This window comes from Cyclopterus lumpus, chromosome 6 (assembly GCF_009769545.1).
Source record: "Cyclopterus lumpus isolate fCycLum1 chromosome 6, fCycLum1.pri, whole genome shotgun sequence".
NCBI lineage: Eukaryota > Metazoa > Chordata > Actinopteri > Perciformes > Cyclopteridae > Cyclopterus > Cyclopterus lumpus.
In genome coordinates, this window is record NC_046971.1 from 23,806,786 (window position 1) to 23,816,565 (window position 9,780).

The window sequence follows — 9,780 nt, forward strand, 5'->3', positions numbered from 1 at the left end:
GTTTGGAACACCAGTACAAGGTTTCACAGACCTTGGACAACAAGAGTCAAACGGAGAGCCAGAAGATATGAAGTGTTTGTGAAACAATTCAGTATCTCCAATTTGTCATGAACAGTGACAGAATCCTTCACAATAAAAGCAGGTAAAGCTTGTTAGATCTTGCTCACAGAGAGGGATTTTATAGTTTTCCAAAATTTCCTCGGATCATTTAAATTTTCCGCAGTAACAGTCAAATAATATTCAGATTTTGATTTCTTGATCAAAGAGAAACATTGGTTTCTTAGTTGCTTAAACACAAGCCAGTCAGTGGCAGAACCTGTTGTTCTTGCCTTAGCCCAAGCCAGGTTTCGCTCATGAAGACGTTCTGCTAGATCAGAGGAGAACCAGAGATTATCATGTCTCTGTACTCTGTATCTCCTGAAAGGGGTGTGTGTATTAATGATTTGTGTAAAACCATCATTAAAAAAAGACCAGGCTGTTTCCACATCAGGGATTAGCTCTATCCTCCTCCAATTAAAATGAAACAAATCATGATAAAACCCTTGTTCATTCAAATGTTTAAGATTCCTCTTATAAATGATATGTGGTTTTAATTTAGGAACCTTAGTGTTCCTGTTTGCAGCAACAACACAATGATCACTCAGGTCATTACAGAAAACACCAACAGCTGAGAATTTATGAGGAACATTGGTTAAAATCAAGTCTAGTGCTCTCAGAGCACTCAAGATTCGGATGAGTTGGTGAATTTATTAACTGGGTAAGATTGATAGAATCACAAACAGATTTAAAATCATTAGCCACAGGCTTAAGCCAGTCCCAGTTAAGATCTCCAGCTAAAACAAGTTCACCATAGGTCAGTCTGGATAGAAGGTGTGTCAGTGACTGTAATGCCTCGTTGGAAGCTCTACACACACACATTACTTTGATTAAACTATATTAGGAACTGAGTTTCATTAAAGAATGCAACGATTAATTGAAAAGTTGATTCTTGCTGTGTACATATATGGGAATGAATATTAAACTGCCTGTATTCACTACTGTTGCTGACATATCCCCGTTTATTTATTTATATTGATTAATTAATTTTCTTGTAACGTTACCCTGCTATGTGTATGCATCATAGAAGACTTATTGCCTCGTGATCAACACATGCTCACTCTTCCATGTAGGAATGTTTGGTTCTAAAATGAAACAGATACAACAAGTAAATACATGATGTATATAACTATGCTGCAAATGAACCATGAACATTAAATATCAGAGGAAATAGACGGCATTAAATACATCTGTATCAATAACCTACAAAGACACAGGTCAATTTAACTAAATGTATGGTTTACATACACGTATACTGCCATCTAGTGGTAGGAAGGTAAACGCTTTACTCTGCGTCTCTGTTCACTCAAGAAACAGCACAATGAGGTGGAAATATAAATATAAAAACTGCACACACACAGAGTTGCATTAAAGAATGCAACGATTCATTGAAAAGTTAATTATTGCTGTGTACATATATGGGAATGAATATTAAACTGCCTGTCGTCACTACTGTAACCGAGCGTTCTGGGTTCGTGTGTGAGGTGCACTTATAACATGTTAACAAACGGAGTCGGGAGAGCAGACAGGTCGTTCAGCCCACGGCTTCACTCTTTATTTATTTGTTTCCCCATGTCCAGTTACTTTTTCCTCTCTTTTATTTTGACATTCGTTTTTAGCACTTCCGTTTTCCCGTTTTTGGTTTCAGACGACAAAAACGGCAAACAGAAGTGGTTTTCCGTTTTCCCGTTTTTGATTTCAAACAGAAAACGAAGAAACCACGGTATTTTCGAATGAACCATAAAACAAACGAACAAAACGTACACGGACCCGGTGTGAGTGGTGAGGCAGTCTGGGAGATGTAGTGCCGCCCATGGCGGCCATTTTGTGGTGTGGGCACTGATCCTGCGTGGTGATGTAGCGCCCCTCCAGTACTGTGGTGATGCCACAGTATATATATATATATATATATATATATATATATATAACACAGATTTATTCATCAAACATTTCGTTTTGTTAATTAAGCAGTTTTGACAAAAACGAGTAAATCGATTATTTGAAATGATGTCCATCTCATAAGGAAAGAGCCAGGAAGACGTTTAAATCAGGAAGTAAAAGTCAGAATTAATACCCACAATTGTACACAATATTTTTTTATGTGGTCATGGTCCTGTGGTATGTAGCAGCAAAGTGCTGTCCCATTCATATTTGCACCATTTCAAGCCCTTACTTACAGCCTCTCACACTTTACAAACACACTTAACAAAGTTACTAAACTGTCTCATTGTTCAGTTTCAAACATGCTGTTCTCACAGTAACAATGTCTCATATTCCTTTTTGTTGTTATGGTTTATATGTATAATATAATCTGATCATAGGAATATGCAGACAATAGTTGAAATAGTTGACATGAAACACCACACAACTCAGTGTCACCTAGAAGTGTTGACTTGATAGTGTTTTATTGTAATGTGACAACATAGTTGATTCAAAAGATGATCATCAGAAACATGACTCAGACTGAATAGCTCGTCTAGTTTAACCCTTTTATCAAAGCTTCTGTAACTAATAAACGAATAAAATAATCATTTCATTCATATTCCAACCTCGTTAATAAAGTAATTGAACCAGGTTGTTTATGTTGTTAATAAAGTAATACTATGAACCGGGTTGTTTATGTTGTTATGACGCAACACTATTAGAACACGGACGAAGTACCTAAGATGCGTTTTTTGTAGTCCATCTCCTGGACATTGTAGTTTCACCGCTACAGAACGACGTCACTAACAACCGCCTGCTTTCGCAACATAACTACGTAGTTTAGTGAAAGTGGAGTCGGATTCTCTAAACACAGCGGCTGTCTTTTCCTAACTCCACGTGAATTCTCCTCCAATTTTTCCTTGACGCTGTGACGTTTTCCACAGAGGTCAAGGAAAAGTGGTTAGGAATAGACGTTAGGAGGTAATTGTTTGGACTATTCCACCGAGGCCTCGGTTGCTGTCAATAAGCGGAACTGATAATAATCCTTGTTTAGCTTAGAGGACTCATATTTCGGTTACACGGTGACTGTGCTTCCTGTCCGTGCTCCCGTCGGGGTGTTTTCGCTAGCTTGTCTAGCAGTTTGGTCATGTTTCGGAATGTTGTGGTTAGACTGGTGACGGAAACAGGACGTGTGAAGAATGCTCCTTTAATACAGAGGCTAACAGCCACTTCTGTGTCGGTCAGGAGTTTTTCGGGTGTGAAGGACGCAGAGCAGCAGCAGCCTTTTGACGGCTCACTTCTTGAGTTCTTGGTATGTCCGCTGTCCAAGAAGCCACTGAGGTGAGACGAATAAAGGACAAACTCAATGTGACACAGCGGAAGTACGGCCTCTTTTGTGTCGAAAAAAATATGTAAGGGCTTCAATCTACGACGGCGATGTATTAGGGTCATTGTTTTACCTAAAACACAAAATAATTACGGAGCCATGGAGGTTGACAATATAACACAACTCGAGATTACGGTCATAAAAGTACGAGAAAAAACTGGTATTCGCTGAGATAAACACCAACAAGTTTCATGACTGTCTCCGACAGTGCACAAAAAGATGCAGCTATGCAGGCAAATAAATGCATTTCCACGGAACTTAACGTTAAAGTTTTCCCACTTGCATATCACATACATCGAAATAATGGGTTCCTTTTCTAAATGCGTTCATCACTTGGTAAAAGTGACGAGTGGTTCGTGGGGAGGGACAGTTGCAACATTCAGGTGTTGTGGGAAAGATGAGTTCAGCTTTCATGTTCTAAATATTACACACTGCAAGTAATCATTTAGAGGACACAATAGCATGATTGAGATGTGTGTGCATGACAGGAGAATTCTCTGGGTCTCTCCACAGGTACGAGGCTGAGACCAACGAACTGATCAACGAGGAGCTTGGCATTGCCTTTCCGATCATTGATGGCATCCCCAACATGATCCCTCAGGAAGCCAGACTCTTACAGAAAGACACAGATGCCTCAACCTCACCAACACAAGGCTAGAACCTCCATCACAACACCTTCGGCTGAACCAAGGAAAGACTTTAATCTGTTGGACTGAATGAGACAATACTTCAACACTGTAACTGGACCCTGCTCAGCTTAAATTGACATATAGTAAGAACCTATTCTGCATTCTAGCCACCGGCTAAAATAAATCATGCAATATATCACCGTGGGTCTTTAGTTAGTCCAGTAGTCTGTCTCAGAACCCGTCTGTAAGTATGTTCTCCCTGTCCATGATGGTCGGGCTGGTCCCAATAGTGTCACTCTTGGGTTTGTTCTACTCTGCTGCCGTGGATGACAACTTCCCTCAAGGCTGCACCAGCAGCAGCAGTCTGTGTTTCTACAGCCTGCTGCTGCCTGTCACCATCCCAGTCTACGTCTTCTTCCACCTCTGGAGCTGGATCGGGATCAAGCTTTTTAGACACAACTAGGCTGTTCTCCTTCTGTTCTGTTGAACTTCAGTACAATTCAGTCATCTGTTGGTGATGTACCTTGCATTTCCAGACCTATTCTGTCTCTTTCTGATAAATGGAAAAAATGGAACGGTTTGTTATCGACACATTACATGCACAGCTACAATGGAGTTTAATAGACAAGTGTTGCTTTCTCCACAAACACTAGAATGAAATGCTGCTGTAATCCACATTTTGATTGCGATCTAAAGGAAATAGAAATGTTGCAGGACATAAGGCAGAACTAGGCAGGGCAGAATTAAGGAAATTCAATGCAACAAAAATATGTGGAGAGCTTAATTGAAGACTAGAAGGTTAATATGTTAGTCACAAAAGCTAGGAAAAAAAATAAGATCCTGTTGCCAAGTTTGTAAATGACAAAGTATTACAGTAAATCCTGAACATTTGCTTAGTACAGTGTAAGGTGGAAGGTTGACTATTTGTGGATGACATATACATTGCTACTGAGGTGACGTTAATAAAGACAATAATACACAATGTAACATTGTAACTTGAATCGTGCTTCATTGAAAACCACTTTAAAAACTGAACAATACATCTTAAAGACTACATTAAGTAAACCACTGGTTCTACACAATAAATAAACTTTAATTGATGAAAGATGTGCTTTCATTAATAGACAACTACCAAAACTATGAACTACAATTGGATTACAGCTTCCTGAAAACATTAAAAAAGCTGTTAAACATATATTTGAGGTAACACATCCCTGCATTTCAAATCCTTGACCAACATCACAGAAAAGTCTAACTTGACAATTCCAACATTGGAAAAAACCCATGAAGTCACCATTAAAATTAAAATGAAATGAATTGTGTGACAGAATATCCTTTCTCTTATTGTTAGAGATGACTGGACTTTTCTCTTCATCTTCCTTATAACATTCATCATGCCAACGTTCTACACTCTATCCTAAAGGGGCTTCTGCCTCAAAGATTTTTACCTCTCAAGGATGAGGTTCAGGTTGTGTTCGAGCATCCAGATTGAAGTTTAATATACCTGTTAATCTGGTACATGGCTGCTCTTCAACCGAGAAACTTGAAACTGCTCCAAACATTAAAGGGCATCGAGCAAAGAACATCTGAATGTGGCAGACATTGGCTGCCGGTCAGTCAGGAAACCTTAATGTCAATCCTATGATGTGACCTCAGTGGCCCTTCCTGTTCTTCACCTCTCTGCCCTGAACCAGCTTCATAAGTGGAGACTCCGGTCTGGGTGACTGTCCCTCTCCTTTTGTCTTGAAAAAGAAGGACTCATTCAGTCTCATCTGGACTGCCCTCACCTGAATCCAACATAAAGTCATTTAGTTACTAAACAGTGGCATACATTTCAATTACTTTTTTAACAAATGATTGTGACTAACACAAACAGCGTTTCACCATTGATTAGCAGACACAACAGTTTAAATAAGGGCCCGTTTGAGACACAGAGGTGTATACATTCAGACTGTCTCTCTACCAGAGGCCAGTGTTTTTGATGAGGCATCCAGTACTTTATTCTAACAAAGTGTGATTAAAATAATGTTACCAACTATTTTGAGAGCTTACAATGCAACGCTTAATTTCCTAGTATGAGAAAAGATTGATTGAAGACATGTTAATACCACTTATGGCCTTATTTTAGATTGATGAATTGAATGCCTTTGGAACCTGCAAAATTGACGTATGAATCTGTCTGTTTTAGGTTTGTGTGGGCCAACAGATTTGCAGAAGACCCATATATGCACTATTATGTGTTGCACTCCACAACGACACACAACATATACAAGTTCTGTTGCTGTTGCCCTACAAAACAATGCAGCATTTCTTTTAGGCTGCCACCTGTATGTGTTTGAGACATAAATCAGTGATTATCCTGAGAGGAGGTCGTATTTATTTAGATTTACATGAGCGTTTATATACATTGATACCTACAGCACATTTACAAAGAATCATGTTAACGGTTTGATCCAAACTATAAAAGAGAAGATTCATCCACCATTACAATAGTGCATTTGATGGAGACTTTTTTCAGCAAAGGATTAGTACACATTTGTTGGACCAGCTAGTATTAACTATACAGCAGCACAGTGTTTTGGGGATTGAGTGGAAGTAAACTGAAGTGTTTGTGTTTATGGCGATGAAGGAACAGGTTTGACTCATTGATGGAGTTAATGGACAGAGGAAGATATTATGGATACTTTTCGATTGTTTGATTGTTTCGCATTGTTTAAAGTGGTTTTCAGGTAAGACACTTTGGTACATTAAAGTGGTTTATAAAATGAGTTTGACAGAAACAATAAGATGCATTGAATTTAGATAACTTCTCTCCTTTGTAAACTACATTTGACAAATAGGACTGATTAAATTCTGAGGACAAAGGGATGCAAGATAAAAAAATATTCAGTTGGTTATTAGGTGTGACTGTGTAGATTGTGCAAGACACAAGGACACAAGATATATGTGAACAGTAGTAGAGTATCATGTGGTATCACCTGGGTCAGGTCGAGCTTGCCACTCCGACAGGGGGGCTCGTCCTCGCTTGAGGTTGTCGTGTCTGTAGACTTAGGCTCAGGCTCTGACTGGGTGCTCAGAGTTGTTTCCCTTTTACCTTCAGTGTTTACAGACCACGGATGATGACCAGAGGGCTCTTCCTTTACAACTGCATTGTTAATGTCTGAGGAACAAGATGGAGGCAGGTTGGGCTCTTTGTGGTTTCCACCTTTGATCTCTCCTGTTAAAGACAATGTCTTCACTGACGAACAACTCCCAAGGTCTTTTCTGTCTCTCTGCGGCAAGCTCAGGTCCAAAGGTTGCATGTCCTCAAGATGTACAGTCACTCTATGTTTGTGGCAGAAGTGGAGGTAAGAGGAGAGTTCAGTGGTGAAGAAGTTTTCTGTCTGTGTAGAAGTACTTCCAATGGACATAAGGGGAGGCACCAAGGGCTCATGGGACAGCCATGAAGAAGACTGCTGGCTTGAAGTATGAGAATGTTTCTTTGTCTTTGCAACCCCCAAGGAGCATGTATTCAGCACACTGGGCGTTTTATGTGCAGGATGTGTTACTATTTTCTCCTCAGTAATGTTTGCTTTTAACCATTTCCCCTTCTTTAGATCCTGACGCGCTTTGCTTAACCGCTTTTCTTCCTCTTCTTCTTCTGTGAGAAGAACCTGTAGTGTCTTTGGCTTCTGCATATGCTTGTTTGTCTTTCTGTGATGTTGATGGAGGTGTGAGTCTTGAGGACATTTGTACGTCCCTTCAAGATGCTGTTTTGTCAATGCCATAGATGTGTGCAGCTTGTCTCGTGGTGTAAAGCCTTGTGGACTTGTCGTAAGGGCTTTATCGCTGGCTTCCCCACTGGAAGGTTGGAGGGGCGATGTTCTGAATGTCTTCTGGGTGATAAACAGGTCCTGACTGTTTATATCCTCACTGGTACATTGAGATTCATTAGCATGGGTTTGACCGTGGCTGTGCCCTGTCACTGTGACCTGAGAACAGCTCTCGCCGTCTCTCACAGCTTCATTCTCTGAGAGGATGCTCTTTTGGGGAGACCGCTGAGAAGAAGACCCACATTTAGGTCGTTTGACAGAGTGTGATAAGTCAAACACCACTTTCTTTTTTCTTCTGCTTTTCTTGTTGCAGTCTTGGTCAGGTTTTAATGTGTCAATAATGTGTGGATTCAGTGTTTGAGGCTTCACAGCAGGCTTTGCTTGTGCACTACTACTCTGTGTGAGGATCCAACTGTCATCTAGTTCCAAAGCCATACTATTTTTCTTCTTTCCTTTTTTCTTTTGTTTTCTTCCCTCCATTGCATCTTTTAATTTGGAGTTTTTCTTTTTAATTTTTTTCTGGATGTTCTCATCTGTTTTCATGGTCATGTTGTTTTTGTGTTTCAGGCATTTTTTCTCCTTTTTGGAGTGTTTTTTTTTCTTTTTTTTCTCAGGTGTCCAAGTCCAAGACTCCCAAAAGACGTCTGTCTCGTTGAAGTCACTCATGAGTCTGTTCAACAAAAAGAGGAAAATACATAGTGTTATAAAGTTACATACAGCAGTTTTATATACATTGTATGCCAGTGTTAGACTAATAAATTAGTCTAACACTGGCATACATAAACACTAACTTAGCAATCAGAAGTGTTTTGCTTTCGGTTTGGACGCTGGTTTGTCCCGTCTGTTTATTGCTGGTCTTATCTTACATTAATGAAGGTAGACTAAATATTAAAAACAGCACTCATAGTATAACACACTCAAATTCAATAAGAAACAAAGCCACACAGCTTGCAAATGACCTTTCACCAAAAACCGAACATTATATTCTTCAGGAGGGTGAAATCTGCAGCAGGCTGTTTTATTACAGTGTATTAGTTTTAGCTGGATGTAAGGCAGCAACTGACAGTTATCTTCATCATCAATTAATCTGACAGTTATTTTCTCGATTGTTTGTGTGTAGGGAAATGTCAAAAAGGGGGGTGGGGGGAAATACCTGCTCAGAGTTCAGGGTTGAGATTTAAAAATACCGTGTTTTGTCTGACCACCAGTCCACACTGAGAAATATTCAATTTACAATAGTATGAGATTGAAACAGCCCCCTAGAATGGACTTGTACATTAAAATATGGTAATGTGGCATCCTGAGCATAGCAAGTGAAGAACATCTGACCAGATGGTACAATGTGAAGTGATGAGTGATATAGTCTGAGTTTGAAATATATCTCAAAGCAGTATGATAATAATAATAATACATTTATTTATATAGCACCTTTAAAAACAGGGTTTACAAAGTGCTCTACATAGAAGCAAGGTAAAAATGATGAAGTGGGTCAGGTAAGGACAAAGTTGCGGGATGTTTTTTCTGTAAATTGCTTTGCTCATTACTTGTATTTGCACACACTTGTGTTGTGTGACAGTGTAGCAGATCGTTCATTAGCCGTGTTGAGAGTCTTGATGGTTAAGCATCAAACCCAGGCACAAAGGGGCATTCACTGCTTCTGATCTTTACTGTGTGAGGAGAGCAGGTCGGTTTATTGTAGTTCCCTAGTGTCTGTCTCGGATTAAACATTATGCATTACAGCTTTAGTAATAGAGTAGGCTGAAATGTAAACCACTTACTTCCTACATTCATAAGCAACATAGGCTAACGGTATTGCCTTGCAACATAAAGGCCACGCACTTACCTATTTCAGCAGGTATTTGCTTTCTTAACAGATATGTAGTATAATTGACTTGGTAAAAGTTAATTTCCGATATCTATGTTTTATTATACT

At 39.5% G+C, this 9,780-nt stretch overlaps 2 protein-coding genes across 2 annotated transcripts; both read left to right on the top strand.

Moving 5' to 3' along the window:
• The first annotated feature begins 3,093 nt into the window (after positions 1 to 3,093).
• LOC117732841 (protein preY, mitochondrial-like) lies at positions 3,094 to 5,019 on the top strand. The gene is made up of 2 exons (XM_034536045.1): positions 3,094 to 3,360; positions 3,920 to 5,019. Exons 1-2 carry the CDS (start codon positions 3,167 to 3,169, stop codon positions 4,062 to 4,064), a joined length of 339 nt encoding a protein of 112 aa, XP_034391936.1. The 5' UTR covers positions 3,094 to 3,166; the 3' UTR covers positions 4,065 to 5,019.
• zgc:162634 (uncharacterized protein LOC555881 homolog) lies at positions 4,254 to 5,022 on the top strand. The gene has a single exon (XM_034536046.1). It carries the CDS (start codon positions 4,286 to 4,288, stop codon positions 4,496 to 4,498), a length of 213 nt encoding a protein of 70 aa, XP_034391937.1. The 5' UTR covers positions 4,254 to 4,285; the 3' UTR covers positions 4,499 to 5,022.
• Positions 5,023 to 9,780: the final 4,758 nt, after the last annotated feature.